This window comes from Manacus vitellinus, unplaced genomic scaffold (genome assembly GCF_001715985.3).
Source record: "Manacus vitellinus isolate BGI_N305 unplaced genomic scaffold, ASM171598v3 scaffold_14_pilon, whole genome shotgun sequence".
Lineage (NCBI taxonomy): Eukaryota > Metazoa > Chordata > Aves > Passeriformes > Pipridae > Manacus > Manacus vitellinus.
The window spans coordinates 2,042,972-2,060,661 of NW_021939063.1; the positions used below are offsets into that span (position 1 = coordinate 2,042,972).

Consider the following 17,690-nt stretch of genomic DNA (forward strand, 5'->3'; position numbering starts at 1 on the left):
ATGCACGTAGGCCAACATAACCTCACTTTTAGCTGCCAGCTCTTTAGAAATGGGTATTTCCAAGCAGCAAAGTCTTATGGTGAACTACAGTTGAAAGGTTCAAGGTCTGGATGTAGCATCTTTTTAATAAAATCCACAATTTTTAAGACCAAGACAACCAAGGGATGAGAGGAAGTTATTCCCTTCTCATTTATTAGCTTTTTTCAACCAAATTTCTTCAGGGGGGCTCTAAGCATTGTCATTTGACCCATCTAAAAATGGAAGAGACACTGGCCCTCCTCAGACACTTTGGAAGTGTTTCCCATCACACAGAAATTCTTGAGCTGTGTCTCTGACACCCAAAAGAATATCCTCAGCTTTGTGCTCAGCAACTGGCCAGGGGTTTTTTTCCAGGTTTCTACTATTCCAGTGAACACTCTCATCAGTGAAGCAACAGGAATTCTCACACTGAATCATTTTGCTTCTTAAAATATTTTTTAAGATTTCATTTTCAGTGCACACATGAAACTAAAGTAAAAAAATAGCAATAATAACATAAAAGTGTTTTTTTTTCCCAGACAGTCTCATGCTTCAGCATTGGTCATTAACATCTTCAGGCCCTTTTTGCAAGGATGATGAAGTCAGGTTGCTGCCCTAATCAAGTTCTAAAATAAGTAATTGCATTTTCTCTGTCTTAACTCGCCCTCTCAACGAGAGGGATTGTTTTTCACTGCCAAGCTGAACGTTTTTTCCTGTTGCACCACAACATGAAATACTTGCAATGTTATACCAGGGGACTGGAAGGAGCTGATCTCTACAGCTCTGCTTTGCAAACACTGCCGGGGCCCCTGGGGATGGAGCTGCCCATGGAACACGGCGGTTTTCCGATGAGCAGCTGCTTCCAGGGACACCTGATACTCTCTGATGAACCTCCCTGAGCCCAGAGAGAGCAGGGGAGGGTTGTGGTAATTGTGCAGTGACTGTGCAGACCCCAGAGCTCTGGTTACACCGGCAGATGAGCAGTTGGCTGATGGAAACACCATTAAAAGAATTAACTCTGCAGTTGTGACTTTTAAAACTCATTCTCATTTCTAACCTTAGCAGGAAGGCAAAGTAAAAGAAAATATTACCACAGAGCAGACTAATTCCCACAGAGCAAGGGTCTTGGTTTGAATGAACTGGACCTGGTTTGAGTTTCTATTAAATACTTTCTATGCGAACCAGAAAACAACAACTGGCACAACTCCAGCCCAGCTCAGTTACAAAACTGCAATAGTATCAGTTTAGAATAATTGTGGATCTGGTTACAATTAGAGATAATTTTCTAGCTGCAATAGAGCAGGTCAGGGACGGTGGTCATGTGGGAAGTCATCTCTCACCCAAATGATTGAGGGAAATAACTACCCTTGAGTTTTCTGCCTCTCTGGGCACCAGAAATGCTCTCACCTCCTGGTCAGTGAGAGATGCTTTCCCACACACTGAACCCGAAGTGGAAATAATGCCAGCAGCTTTCTGGAATTCATTTGGCGTCATCAGTAAATAAACCCAGCCCAAAACTTTCTCCTGAATCACCTGATCAACAATTTCCTCCTCACTGCTCAAACCATCACCAGCCACATCTCCACACAAGGTGCTCCTGCTGCAAAGATTCCTCATGGCAAAACAGAAACCTCTCAGCAACCACAGAGACAAAGACAAATGTGCACAAATCCTGCCTCATCTCTGGGGTGTCTGTGACATCCCCGTGTCCCTCTGGGACTCAGGAGCCTCCTTGTCTGTGGAGAAACAGGAGGCAGCACCACACGGCCATGGGTGTCCCCAGGAGCCAGTGGGGTTAGTTCTGCTCACTGGGAAAGGGCCCCAGCTGAACAAGATCCATGGGTAGGTCTGTCAGCTGGTCAGATGTGAGCAAAGCAGCTCCTTAAGCCCCTGTCTGCTCCTGTCTGAGCAGTAAGCTCAGCCTAACAGCGAACGGTCCACCGGGCAAACTCCATCCAGCTGATGAGGACAGACAGATTTCAAAGCAGGACGGTAAATTTCTTTAAAAGGGACAGGATCCATGGAATGACGACCACTTGTTTTGATGGAACAAACAACCCCCTGATGAAAGAGGGAGCTGCAAGGGCTGGGTGTTGATCGTGGTGGTTGCTGGCACAACACGTGGTGCCTGTCGGGCACACACTGGCCGTGCCTGACATGGCATCCAGCAGGAACTGGTGATGGAATGACTCCCCCTCCAACTCATTTTTTTCTCTATAAACGTAACAGTGCAACACACACGATCGGGACATCAGCCACAAACACCTGACTGGCACATTTAAAATAAATTTGTGCTAAACTGAAAGGATTGTTCTGAATTTTCTAAAGCTTTATAGCACATTCTTTGAAGTGAACAGCACAAAGTACTTGCTACACAGAACCATGGAATCACTTAGACCTTAAAAATCACTGAGTCCAACCATAAACCCAGCACTGCCAAACCTACCACTAAACCATGTCCCCAAGTGCCACATCCTCATGGCTTTTAAACCCCTCCAAGGAGGGCAAACTGTCTTAAGATTTTAAAGTGCAGCAAAAGTTGTAATAATATATGAATAAATGCACCGAGAATCTGGAGAACACAAAACAATCTAGAGCAGAAGCTTGCAAATACCCCTGGTATCAATGAGAAGGAAAGTGCTTTACCTCCCGAGTGGGGCGGGGGCCCACACAGCAGCACCATGCCCTGGCCCTGGCGCACAGACACCGTGCTCCTCGTCCTGGTCTTGAAGTTCTCCAGGTCTGCCAAGAGAGAAAGAACTCAGTCAGAGGGCCATTCATGGTTTCTCCTCGTGAGAAGCACAAAAGCTTCACCAGGACTTTGCTGCAAACGTCGGCGTGGAGGGGGAGCTGGGGGGACCCGGGTGGAGCATCAGAAGCTGCAAAAGGATCAGCAAATGCCTCCACAGGTTGGCAAGGTTTGGAAAAGGTGGCGATTTACCCACAGCAGAAGACACATCTAGAGAAACCTGCAGCACCTGGAACTCTGGCAGAGCTTTGTTCTATGAACTCATGAAGAATTACTGCCTTAAATAACCAATTACCTCATAACCCAGCCCGTTTGCCTTCAGGAGCCTTGTTACTGATGTCCTCACAACCCATGTGTGGAGACCCTTCCTCTCCCATAAGGAAGTCTCTCCTAACAGCTCCATGTTACCCACACAGCTCCTTAATTAAATTCCTCCTTCCACCTCTCTCTTTTTCTCTCCTCAGGGCCCACAAACTGCAAAAATACAATTCCCTCTCCTCTCCTTGCACGCTGAATCCAAGGAAATTGCTCTCAAGTGAGGAGGTGACTCTCTGTGAGCACCAAGACACGGAATCACTTTGGCAGCCTTTGATCTTTAACAGTCCCCTGCATTTCAATTTTCATTTTTTTTCTTGTCTTCAGTGTAGCTGAGCCTTGGTTTGGCGATTACAAACCTCTTGGCAGTGCAGTTGGGAACCAGAGAAAACACAGAGGTGATAAATATTTATCAGCAGGAACTGGTAGGAACATCATTAAAAGTTTACAAGGATGAAAAATTAAGCTTTGATTTTTATCCCCTCTTAAAAAGGTTTTCTGCACACATATTTAAAAAAAAAAAATTAAATAAATAAAATCAGAAGTTGTCACCACTTCATTTCCCTGTTTAGGAAAGAAACCTTTATGGACCTCTCCTGCTAAAGTCAAATTCAGAATAAAACTCAGAGAAAAGGGAGAGTACAATGGAAATAGTGAGCAACAATTAGCCCCAGTCACCATGAGATTTCCAGTACAGTTCTGCCAGACCCTTACACTGTATGGTACATCATTATTATATTTATTTCAGCATTTTAATTTACATTTTAGTGGATAAATATTGAGAGGATTTACAAAGCCTTCTACACTGAATGACTTATTTGTTAAAAGAAATTAGTCCAAACCCTGGAGTTTCCCAGTCTCAAGTCACAGCCTGAATCTCTAACTTTGCTTTGTGATTTTCTTTGTCCTTCTGTCTGTTTTTGGCCTAGGACAGAACGAAAACAGAAGGAAACCCATTATTAATGAAAATAGAGAGATATAATTTTTCATTCCTAAATTCTATCAGTCTGACAGGATTTTTTTTTTGCAGTTTACAGGAACCACTAAAGCATTTCTCTGACCACCTGCCAGTCCATAGATTTTAATATATTTTGACTGCATACAGACACAAGACTGGATTCCACCCTCTCTGAGAACAGCAGCAGGAGGAGGAATAGCCTAAAGCCAAAATAATGCCTGGAGGAATAAACATGGTATTAGGAAACATTTTTTTACATCAATATAGACAAGAAAAGCATTGCTACCAGGAAAAGAATCTCTGCTTGGATGAATAACTAGGAAATGCTGGAAGAATGGTCAAAATCAACTGGAGGCAGCAAATATAGCAGAGCATCCACCACCACTGCTCACAGGGCAAACCTCCAAGCTTTTGGAGTCCCTGTCAGTTCTGAAAAGCCTCCTGGATGTGCTTCAAATCTGGCTCTGAGTAAAACAAGATTAAGATAATTATAAGAAAGGCTGATGCCTCATCAAAGCCATTAGGCTGATTGTGCTGGTGCACCCTGAAACCCACAGATTTATGTTCTCAACACCTAAATAATAACTGGAACTAAACCCAATATCATTAAGATTTTATTAGCAAGAAGCTTCACTTAGACAGCACCTCGCAGTCTTTGCCAGGAAATCAGGAACAATGCCCGTGTGGAATGGTTATGAAGTGTATGGATTAGTGATGGGTGGGTTGGAGAGGTTCTCCTCTGCTTTCCCGTGCTGTGCAAAGCAGAGAAAAGCCTTTCCTACAGAATCATGCTCAAATGGGTGCAGAATATTGCCCTGAAATTTTGTGCCAGGTGAGACCCGAAGGAAAGTTAAACCCGCTCGCTGACAACCACCCCCCGCGAGGCTGTAATGCAGAAACACCCCTCTAATTCTTCATTCCCTGTGTCTGTTATCTTCCTCTGAGGGTAACAGCTGTCTAGTGCCTCTGTACCCCTCCCCAGGAGCAGGTAAGAAATTATTCTCAGTACTTTTGACATTAAAAATCAATGGAACAGCAAAAGAACAAAAAGCTCAGCAATGCACGACTGAATGACAGTGTGACTGGTTTGGCTGTCTGTGTCTGCCCTAATGGCAGCATTAAGTTCTACTTTGCTTTGTCCCCAAGCCCAAAGACCCTGAATTAAGATATGACTTTTTTTGTTCTTATTTTCCAATAAAAAACTCTCAACAAACAGACTCACAAACCACCAGGTTAAGGGGAGCACTGAGGAAGAAAATATTAACAGTCACAATTCCGGAGGTCAATGTCCTGCCAAAGCTTATTGGGAGCACAAAAAGCTACAGCAATGACTCCACTGAACATGAAAAAATATTGTATAAGCTCCAGTAACTCCAACATCACACAAGGACATGACTAGTAATGATTTCAGTGCAAAGAGGAGAATACAATAGGGAGGTGCAACAGGAACACAGGTTACTGTGAGTAACAGTTACTCACACCTTATTTAAGGACTGGGTGAAGATGCCTTTTAAACAACTTCCCCACAGTATCAATTCTAACTCGAGCTGAACACACCCACATAAGTATGAAGTTGTGTGTAATATTTAATTTAAGTTGGATGAGTTTAAAAGCAGCTGCGTGACTTTGGGAAAGTCACTTCAGTTCTCGCTGACAAAGTTTGCACATCTCTAAGGACAAGCACTTCAGCTGTGTCTCTCAAAAGAGGCTTAATTAGCTAATATTTGCACTAAAACCTGACATCTGGTGCCAAAATGCACTGGAGTGCAATACACACCCCAACACCCAGCCCTTAATAGGGACTCGAACGTTTTTTCTGGCATTATGAGATTTTTTTTCTGCAGCCTCTGTTAAAACTCTGGCTTAATGTTTATGATACAACTTATGCAGGTACCAGTGAGTGATGCCAGTCTGACACAGATGCTTATTCCCCAAAACCACTGCAAAGCCCAGGAGGTGCCAGCAGCAGCTGTCAACCCACCAGCTTTTCACTTTGGGGAGGGGATTGTTTTAAATGACCTCCTTCCCAAACCTCAAGTGGGGTTTAATAAAAGCTTAAGCAATCTGAAACGATCCACAGGCCCTCAAGACTGGGTAGTTTGTCTCAGTAAATGGCATTTGGAAACTTTAATCAAAACCATATGGCTTTTCACAGTGACAATTATGCAGCTTTGTCTAGAGTAATGAAAAATTTCCCCAAGTTTTGCCTACAATTTTCATAGCAAAGAAGATCCAATTATAAGCAAAACAAAAGAGCTGCGGCCTTTTAGCCTTTATTAGGACCTAGTTGGGTGTGCACTTTATGAAATTTAATAATTCTTTTTCTAAGTGACCACTGGCAAGTCCTGGAAATCGAAGTTTTAAAGAAATATTTCATAGATGGCATCAAAGGATGAGCAAGCAAACGATGGCACCAGCTCACCCTGCCACTGCTGGGGGCACTGGGATATTTGCCCTCTGCTTTTTGTGTTTACATTCCTTCTCACTCAGGGCTCCACTGCTTGTTCCATTGGCAGGACATATACCCAGGCAGAGCAGTGACACGAGCCCACTTGGTCCCCATTATTTGCTACAACACAAAAATAACTGAGTTGCTGAACTTGGAGTTCCCTGGAAACCCAGCTGGAACACGGAGCCTTCCCTCAGGAGGCTGTGAATCTCAGGGCATTGAGAATTTGACAGAGATCCCTGTTTTTTCTGAAAGCTGAGCTCTGTTCTGTTGCCTTTTGTTTGCCAAAGGAGGGGTTTCCACGGTTTGCTTTTATTTTTTTTTTCAGCCCTGTGTATTTTTAGAACCCAAAAGGTTCCGTGATTATGCTGATTCTGAAATTAGGAGAGGGCCCTCTCTGCAAGAGGGATGTTTTAGAACCATTAAAAGCCACCAAAAAATATGATAGAAAATTAGATGAGGAGTAAATGATCCAAATTGGTGGTGACAGGTGTCTGCATGTCCTTTAGAAAGCCAATTTCTGTGACTGTATCATGCAGAAACAGCACTGCTGTACTGCCTTGAATGACACCCTGTCAAAAACTCACACACCACAGTGAGCCCTTTGTCATTCCATTTAAAGGGTTTTTTCCTAACGATTAGAAAAGCAGTGTCAATGTTATTCTCACCTATTATTCTTGTTTAACTCATAGGAAACTATTTCTCCTTCTATTACATTCCAACAAAAACATACACACACATCAATCACTTCTTTATACATCACTGGATTTTAATTTCCAAATAAGAACATGACTAATATTCAGGCTTAGAGAAATGAAAATGTTAGTGGCTTTTACACTATGTTTTACTTAAAAAGTCTCTCCCTAGAGACTCCTGTAAAGCAAATTTGTTAACACATCAGTGCTATCACTCTACTGAGTCCATGTTAATAGCAAGGAGCCTCCAAAGCATAAGCCCTGTGTCTCTGTGTCTATCTGTATCTTCCCATGGATCATTATTCCTACAGAATGAGATATTCAATGAACCTTGATAAAGGAACCACATAGTTTAGAGCCAGGAGCAGCCCAGGAAGGGAAAGGGTAGGTGCATCCAAGTGTGGAGTTATTGGGAATTAGCAGTAACTGGATACTGTGCCATTCTAACTGTACTAAAAATAAGGCTTTGGTTGGGATACTCACACTTCAGTTGATGGTTTACAAATCCTTGGATCAGCACTTCAGGAGTTCTTTTAGCCTGTTTATATTTTATGGGGTGCTGTGGTCGGTATCTCACCCTTCAGACTTGGCTGTACTTTGGATACAAGAAAACTGAACGGTGAAAAATGAGTCTGATCATCTAAGAATTGAAAAATCAGAAAGCTAACACACTTACTGGCAATTCTGGCAATTTTGGGTATTCTGTAGTGGACAAACCACCACTTTTATCACACATATAAAATAAAGTTTAAAGCACCCATACAATAAGAAATAATGACCTAGGTAAGGTATAATTAGCTTTTTCTATATGTGAAATGCCCAAACCCCTTTGGTACCCACACATAGCCAAGACACCTAAAGCCAATTTTCAAGCACGACTTAAAAGAGATTTACAGATCATAATGGGCTTAATTTTAAAATAATCCCAGCAATCTAAAATTCAGAGTGACGTTTAAGGTCATATCCAGTCCTTGAATTGAAGTCAATGAGATTATTCTTTATTATTAAAGACCACCTGACTGATCTCAAGGGAATCTGATTAGGCCAGGAATGAAAAAGCTGACTGAAGGACTGGCCAAATCGTCCTGGGTCAGACTGAATAAAGAACCTTCTACTCAGAGACAGTTTGTATGCCCTCTTCCAAATTGTTTTCATCACATTTGCATAACTCTCCACACATAACAGACCACACTTTCATATCCTGGACAAAACACACAACCAGATGGAGAGAGGAGACATTTGCATCGCTGCCCACGGAATAATATGGCTTCACTGGCTCTAGACTATAAACTGGGCTAATTTGGCCCATAAAACAAGTCTTGAAGAGGGGATTCCAGGGCATCTCAATCAATTCCAGACATCAGAGGGCACTGGTTTGAAGAAATCATGGCCTGTCCATGGGAGGAAGGCTGAAAGCTCTTAAACTGCTGCCTGGCACCCACAACAGCAACACTCAACAAGATTTGCCTCCTGATATTTATGGCTCCAACACCTCTAAACACTGTCTCTATAAAACCTGGCTTTTTAAAAGCAGGGCTTTGTGTCATCCCTCTCCCCAACACACAGAGATTAAGTTCTTCAGCCCATGTCCTTGCTGTTGTGTCAGGACTACCCAGAGGGCTGGGTGGAATAAACCCCCTCTGATACAGAGCTTAATAGAATTTTAGTTTAAGAGCTGCTGTTCTAATGAATAATTTCGAGAGTCACTGATTTGAGAAATAGTTTACAAGTCTGGGGATGAAAGCTTTCTAATTTGACCTTTAGAACAGAAATTTCACCGGGATTTCTACTTCACTGAGGGGAAAAAAAGGGGGAAAAACGAGTTTTAGAGGTAAATACCTTGCCATTCCCCCACCTTGCCTCCCTGCTGGAAAATATTTTTCCTTGGGCTTTATTACTGTGGGGATTAAACAAGGCAATGCCTGTGCATCTTTGCCACTCACATCTCTGACCTAGGTACCACCTTGGACCTGGATGTCTCCATCTGGGTTCTCATGCTGGGACAGTTTTACTCTTCCCAGGTCTTTCCAACCACCATCTATGAAAGACAGAGTGGTTGGTTTATCCAGATGGCTTCAATTCCTCCTCAGGCTTTCACCTTGCATCCCAAAGATGGCTTTTCCTCGAGCATTACCAATTCCACTGTCCAACAGACAGCCATGGGTGTCACAGATCCTTGCTCTGTGCTTGGACAGCCTTCTCCTTCCTCCACCACACCAACCAGGAGCTGCTTGTGCTGACCAGGACAGCTCCTCCTGCCACATCACGTGCTCAGCACCTCGCTGGGATCTGATCCTTGCTTCCAAACAGGCAACAAGCCACTCCCAGTGCTTTTTTGCCTTCCTTCATGCCACTAATCATACAGGAAAACAGGAGCTCTAAGCAATACCTGCAAGGTACCCACTGTCCCCTTCCAAAATCAAACCACTCTTCTCTGGGATGTTACCAAATTAAAAAGAAAAAAAAAAAGAAAAAAACCTCCCTGACTTAATGTCCCATTCCATAAAAGCTGCCTCTCTGTCTTTTTTTTTTTTCTACAGGAAATATTTCAAACATTTGTTTTGAAGCTGCTCCTCTGCCTGAGACAAAATGCTGAGGACTCTGAAAATTTTATTACTTTAATCTACAAAATCTGGGCAGACGTTTCCCCTTGGGTTGACTCGAATGGGGTTATTTCTCTCTCAGAAGTTTTTTATATTCTCCTAGAAAAAAAAAAAATCCAGTGTTATTCACACACTTTCTTCCAGCACAGATGACTTTGCAATAGCCAGAGAGCAGAACTTCTGCTGGCCCAGGAGATGCTGCAGAGCTCTCTCATGTCGTGTCTGAGCATTAACATTGCAGATGCCTCACAGCTTCCCCACTGGCTCATGCTCTGCTGCACCTTCTTATGTGTGCAGTGAAATGAATGCAAATTAGACCCCAAATGATGTAAAATAGAATCATAAAACTGTTTGGGTTGGAAGGGATTTTAAGTTCATCTCATTCCACCCCCTGCCCTGGGCAGGGACACCTTTCACCAGCCCAGGTTGCTCCAAGCCCCATCCAACCTGGCCTTGGACACTTCCAGGGCTGGGGCAGCCACAGCTTCCCTGGGCAATGTGACACAAGCCCAGGTACAAGTTTCAAAGAAAAATTTCCCTTCACTTGATCAAAGCCCAGATGAAAAAGACCCCACAGAGAACCTGAGAGAGTGTCTGGTGGTTCAGCTTCCCTTTGGAAATGCACATTATGATGCTCTGCAGCATCTCACAGAGCGTTGATATTTTGTCACTGTTCATCTCTCATGTCTAATGAACAATGAAATGTCAGTCATGTTTGCTGCAGACAGGAAAAGTGACACGGGACAACTTTGGACAAACACATTTAAAGCTCTGCCATCCTTTGTGCCAACACTGACTCCCTCCCTGCTTTTGCTTTCTACAAGAAAAACAGGAAAGAAAAAAAGAAAAAAAAAAAGGAAAAGCAGCCACGAGAATAAAGTTGTTCTGCACTGGCCTTGCATCCCATCAACAGGAACAGAAACTGTCTTACAGAGTCCACCTCCAGCTTTTGGGCATAATGGGAATTTGATCAGGGGTCCTGTAACTGCTGTTTTCCATAAATTTAGAGGCAATACCGATTTGCATTGATATGGAATCACTAATGATCATCCCGAGGATAATAATTATTTCCTCAACTAGGGAAACAGCATTATTTCATTTGACAGACCAGGAGATTTAGAGGCAGAAAGGGAGGTGTTCCAAGAAGCATCCTAATAACTGAGCAAATAACACAGACCTCCTGATTTCTTGTCCTGTCCTCTATCCACTGGACACAGAAGACCAGGAAAATGGATGGGGATATGCCATGAAAACACTTGCTTACAGCTCTTCAGATGCTTGTGCTACTCTAAAATCAGTTTTTACAAGGTGTTTGAACGTTCATTTAAAAAAAAAAAAAACACCTCCATCTGCATTTAATTCTTTAAAATGCAGCCCTTAGATACAAAAATAAAATATTCCAAATATACTTTATTTGACATATTAAAGCAAAATGAATAAATATGGAGGGAGACGGGGAAAAAATGTCAAGCCTGTGCCTTGCTGGTCCTTAAATTTACAAACTAGAAGAGAAACTGTGGGGTTGTGACTGACCTGTGGTTCTCAGTTCTCTGGTGGTAGTTCTCCCAGCCCTGTGACACCTCCCCATGCAGCAATCCCTGCCCTCTCCAGAGCTATTCTTGCGTATCTAAACCAAAATACACTCCTTAAATAACATTGCAGTCTCCCAAGATTACCAGCTTTGGGACAAGGGGAGCCTGATTATTTACAAATTCCCTGGCACTGCTTTAAGGAATAATACATTCAGCTTATTTATAACCCTGGGGGGAAACAAGGCAGGTGTAAATCCTACACTTCTGAGTTAAGGGTCCTTCTATCCCAGATGAAAGTAAAATAGGTTATAGATCTATCCTCTGCTGCACAGTCCCTATTCATCAAAAAAAAAAAAAAAAAAACCAAACCAGGAAAAGAAAGAGAAAAAAGAGGAACTTAAGAGGCTTAGCCTAGTTTTCCACCCATTGGAGACTGTGGTGAAAGAGCAGAGGTTGGGAGCTGGTTCTCTGACACTGCTGAGTGCACTGAGCAGGGCTGAGGTAGGATTTCAGCAAAGGAGAAACACTGGGAAGTGATTTCATGTGGAAAAATGCAAATAAGTGTGCTTAGTCCCTTGTTAAGTTCATACCAAGCCCAGTCCTGGGGATCCAAGCAGCTGGAGGGGCTAATTTTGCCAAAGACCAGCAAAATAAATATAATTTATTGATATAAATGACATTTCTCCTTTAAAAGGCACTGGAGGAAGAATTAGGGAATTTACATGCATGCACTCTTGAGCCAAATTTGTCATAATTAGCCCCAAATCTTATCTGATGGCCTAGAATATTTTAACATATTGTTGCAGAACTGGGGACACCACGAACAGGCTGTACCCTGACTGCTTATGGGAGAAACAGGGATGGCTGGCACATCCCAGTGGGAATGGGGAAGCCTGGGAAGACGAGGACTCTGCACTGGTAGAACTGCACATTCAAGCTCCAAAATAATGTTTATTTGCAGAGTTCCATGTTGCTGCCACAAAACCACTCCTGGGCAGTATGACAAAACCTCTGGCTGGCCTGGATGTGCAGGGGCTCCAAAAGAATTCAATGGGAAAAAAAAATAAGATTGTGGGATATGTCGGGGAAATTGGGCTATGTTAAGAAAATGAATTTCTACAGAAAATTAAATGATTTCAGGCAGATTCATGGGCCCCTTTTACTAAATTTTGCAGGGGCAGTATGGTGATGCTTCACTCCTGCTCCAGTATCCTTGGAGGGCACCTCCCTTCAGCTCCATTATTCCCCTCTCCACTGGGATCTCATTTATGTTCTAAAAATTGGTACCTCAGCCCCCTGGACATCTCAATATCATTTTGGCCAACTGCAGAAAACATTCATAGCATTAGCATGGACCTGTTACAGATTCAAATGAAACTCCTCCACAGAGAATTGCCATAGGTTGGACAAGCAGCAATTTGGGAGAAGCCTGTCGAGGCAGAGCAGAGGGAAGGACACCAGGAGTCCCCCCAGTGTGGGGTCCCACAGTGTGCAAAATGCTAAAATCCCCTAAAAAGCAGATCCCATTTCTCTAACAGCCCCTGTTTCACAGACATCACTTTTAGGCAGTTTTTGTAACAACAGGGGGCAAACCAATGGGACGACTGAAAACCGGCACCGATTCAAACTTGATTTTCCTCTTTGGTGCCCATTTCAAAATCAACAGCATGAGACAAACACCAGTGCTGATGAGAAAGGCAACAACTACCACACAGTCACTCAGCCACTCTCCAGAGGGTTTGTTTTAAACCAGCATTCCTGCAGGTAGCACCATCTCTGGGAATTTGCAGGTTAAACAGCAAATCCCGTTGAGGAGTTTAAGGCCAAATTGAGTCAAGTTATCACAGCAGGGAAAGCATATTTAATCTGTGAGCATTAGGGATGGCTCCACGGGAGAAGATGAGGGTCCATCTGTAGGGAGAGCACAGCAGAGGCTTGGCCCCATCCTCAGGATGCATTAACTGCCACCAGAGGAGGTGGAAAAGACCTCCAAGACCATCAAGTCCAACCTCTGACCAAACACCACCAGGTCCACTAACCCACGTCACAGGGCACCACATCCACTCATTGTCCAAACACTTCCAGGGATGGTGACTCCACCACTTCCCAGGGCAGCCTGTTCCAGGGCTTAATCACCTTTTCAGCGAAGAAATTTTTTCCTGATGTCCAACCTGAAGCACCTCTGGCACAACCTGAGGCTGTTTCCCCTTGTCCTGTCGCTCTGAGGAGAGACCAACCCCTACCTCACCACAACCTCCTTCCAGGGAGTTATAGAGAGCAAACAAAGAGCTTTCAGCCTCTGTGTGTGCTGATGTTCCCCTCTGCCCGTTATTTCAGAGTCAGGAGAAACAATTTGGCAAGGACACCCTCCAACAGCTCACCCTGCCCGTCCTGAGCCCTCCTGCCCCCAGCCCAGCCCTGCCAAGGGGAGCGGGAGCTGAGCAGGCAGAACAACCCACAAACTCAGCGCTTTCCCAGGGGTTTGGGCCAACTCTGGTGCCACTAAAAATCAATATGAGTTTTATCTTCATCCTAAACGGAAGCAGGACCCAGGCCATGGTAAACAACTTTAATCATATGTCTGAAGGGGTGGGTTCATCTCCAAAGTGCCGCATCAGAGCCGCGCTCCTTCCCAGCCATAACTCCTTATTGATTCCAGTGTTATTTCCAAACAGAAACTACAGCACAGTGAATAAAATTGTCAAGCTAAGCCCCAACCCCTAAAATAAAAAGCACATAATTTAATCTTGTTCAGCTGTGTTTTCATATATCATTTTGGAGAAGCCATTATTAGATCCATACTCAAGAGTTTAAAGCTTTATTTTCTGAAAGCCTGTGTTGCTGTAAGCACAGGGCTTAGGGTATCATTAATCCATGTTCTGTTACTGTGGCACAGCAGATTCCTCACTTTTGAAAATATGTTCCATTTCAGAGACAAGCAACATTGGAAAAAAAAAAAAAAAGAGAGGAGAAATGGAGAGAAAGATGGGGGAAGAGGGGAAGGGAGCAGGAAAAAGGGGGGAGGAAAAAGGGGGGAAAGAAAAAGGGGGGAAAGAAAAAGGGGGGAAAGAAAAAGGGGGGAAAGAAAAAGGGGGGAAGGAAAAAGGGGGGAAGGAAAAAGGGGGGAAGGAAAAAGGGGGGAAGGAAAAAGGGGGGAAGGAAAAAGGGGGGAAGGAAAAAGGGGGGAAGGAAAAAGGGGGGAAGGAAAATGGGGGAAGGAAAAAGGGGGGAAGGAAAAAGGGGGAGAAGGAAAAAGAAGAGAAAAGGACAAATTTGAAATGTAAATGACACATCACAAAGCAAGTATTGGGGGAAAATATTAGGACTTTTATCATAATGAGTTTGTAACCTAAATACATATTTCAAGGATTAAATTGCTGACCCTCCCTGACCTCCACAGGAGGCTGAATGGCTCAACAGCAGTTTAATCTGCACTGAAAAGGCTACAGAAGAATAACACAGCCCTTGAAGAAGGAACATATATCACTGATGCCCCAAGATTCACAATTTAACTCTTAAGAGGAGGGGAAAAAACCCAAGCTCAACCTTCCAGCCATCAGTCTCAACAGACCCAACATTAATTTTCCTCAGAAATGAAAAATGAAAAGGAGATAAAACAAAACCCACACAGTAGGATGGAAAATAAGGGATTGTTCAGATGAAGGGTGAAGCTTCAGATGCCCAATTTTATTTTTGCTTAGAGGCAGAGCTTTTATAATAAACTTAAACCACTCTGTATTTCATAATCCAGCTACTTCTGGTTGCAATCCCTTTGACTAAAGAAGACAAAAAGACTACTGTTTTAGCAAAGCACAGAGCCCACCTTGAGAGAACCCTAATTTTTATTTCTTTAATCCAAATATTTCTAATCTGATGACACTGTTTTATCAACCTGAAGTAAAATTTAGGGATCAAAAATGTATCCATTTATCCATTACTTTAACTGGAAAAGAACAAGCTTTTGAGTTCAGTCTTGTTAACTAGGAGTCAGTCAAACCAGATATGTGAGAAGAGGATGTGTTTCCACTCAACTGGTCCGTGGCTACTGCACTTGTCAGCAACAGGAATCATGGAATCACGGGAATCATGGAATCACAGAATGGTCTGGGATAGAAGAGACCTTAAAGCTCATCCAGTGCCACCCCCTGCCATGGGCAGGGACACCTTCCACCAGCCCAGGTTGCTCCAAACCCTGTCCAACCTGGCCTTGGACACTCCCAGGGATGGGGCAGCCACAGCTTCTCTGGGCAACCTGTGCCAGGGCCTCCCCACCCTCTGTGGGACTGGGAGAATCCCCCCTTCTAGTCCCATATCCCGAATTTGGAAGCCCAGGACCTGCCTTTGAGGAGTCGCAAGCTGGGACCCAGCCTGTCCTTCAGTGGTTGAATCCAGCAAACATCTGACCCTGCCAGGGGGTGCTGAAGGGCTTTGCCCTGAGGGTGCTGCTCCCCAGGCTCCCCTGGGAGCTGGTGATGCCCAGGGTTCCTAAGGCAGAGCCTCTGTGGGACACGTGTGTCCAGAGCAGCAGAACAATGTGGGGTTTATAAGCAATCACCTTGACAAGCTGAAATGTGGAGTGATGAGAAGGGGCCTGAGGAAGCTGTTTATTACCCATCCACGGTGAAGAGGCACCTTCAGTCATGGAAAGACTCGAGCAGGTCATAAGCAAGAGGATAATATATTGTAAACTACACAGGGAGACAGAGGACTTGACTTTCCCCTCTGTATTATTTCTCATTACAAATCATCTCTCTACAGAGTGTGAACCTGGGGTTTATTGGCATTTTTATCTTCTCATTTTTGTAGCTGGAGCACATCAACTTCTCTTACCAGTCAGTCAAAAGCACCTTTCATTAAAGCTCTGCTGAAAGCTCTCCATTACTGAGAGCTTTGTGTCTGGGAAGGGTCTGCCTTGAACTCCTGCACGCTCCTCCAAGGATATTCCAGAGCAGCTCCTGCTGTAATTACTGCTCTGCTGTGTACACCCCTCCCAGGACAACAGCACAGAGAAATCAGAGATGACAGATGAATAAGTCCCTGTATTTACTCTCTGCCTTCACCTTCACAACTACATGAGAAAAAAGATGACTCGTGGTCCTGCGTCGCTGTTTGCCCACTCTCACAGACTTCATCCTCAAAATGGCTTTACATAAGTTCATATAAAGCTCATTCACAGCAAGATCTGTGCCTTTTCTCATCCTTAGCTTTCAACAGGGAGCTGTAACTCTGATTTAACCCAAAATAAATACAAAGTCCATTTTCCCTTTTACACCCAGAGTTACAAAATATCCCCCATGTCTGAGAGCACTTGCACCACAGAAACACAGGACTTAGGACACCTGTCACTGTGACTTTACTCCTTATGGAGAGCATACTCCTGTTAATATTTTGAAGCTTTAATTCTCCAAGGAGAATAAAACCCCCCTGGGTGAGATCCCATTTACCAGATCCTTTCCCAGACGGCCCCTTCCTCAAAAAATATTTTACTCAAAATATTTTCCTCAAAAATATTTTACATATAGTTTTAGCTAAATAATGATAAACCAAGACATGCCTTCCTTATTCACATTTCCCCTCTTTCTCTGCTCCATGAACAGCTCCAAGGACACTCCATAACCAGTTAGGAAAGGCTGGAAAGGAGACACGTATCCCAGTTTTCCCTGCATGCCGAGGGAACAGAGGTTGCCTTCTTACTTACAGGCAAACTGAAGCTTTGCTTCTCTGCTGACAATGGTTCCAAACGGGTTTGTTGCTACACACTGGTATGTTCCAGTATCCTGGGTTTTATTGGGATTATTGATCAGCAGGTTGCCTTTCACCAGCCTGTAGTGGAAATCCATCCCCACGTCAATGCTGCTCCCATTTAACTTCCACCTAGAGCACAAAATGCCAAAGTTACATTCTGCTGATATTAATGGAGGCTCTTGGGTATTTCAAACTACAGCACGAAGTAAATAAAGAGAGATTTAGAACGTCTTTGACTACTTATTAAACACAAAAAAAAAGGCACAAAAATGCAAATTTCCTGCACAGTATTGAAATATTCCAGTATTTAACTGAAAGAGCAATATCCTTGACATATATTTCAGTCTCTGAAATGATTAATGCTTCTGTAGTTGCTCGTGTTGCTGCTCTTTGGAATTAATCATTTTGCAAGGGAAGTCCCTGGAACAGGATCTCTAAACCACTCAAGTCCACCGAGGGTTTTTTTTCCCCCTCTCCCGACTTGCTGGCTGTTTATTTTTACATTTAAATTTCAATTTAAATTCACTCACAGGGGCTGTTGTCACAAACTGGGGCACTGAGCCATTCCAGCACCACGCTGCCCCAGTTAGAGCTGCCTCAGCCCCACCAGCCCTCGATGGAGGTGC

The 17,690-nt window shown here is 43.7% G+C and overlaps 1 protein-coding gene across 1 annotated transcript in view; it reads right to left on the bottom strand.

Annotated features, from left to right (window-relative positions):
* Window positions 1-17,690, bottom strand: part of CNTN4 (contactin 4) — a 156,173-nt gene that overhangs the window by 87,323 nt on the left and 51,160 nt on the right. The window contains exons 4-5 of the mRNA XM_018068339.2: window positions 17,018-17,193; window positions 2,665-2,760 (exon numbers count right to left, since the gene is read on the bottom strand). Coding sequence (XP_017923828.1) covers window positions 2,665-2,760; window positions 17,018-17,193 — 272 coding nt within the window. The remainder of the gene's footprint in view (window positions 1-2,664; window positions 2,761-17,017; window positions 17,194-17,690) is intronic.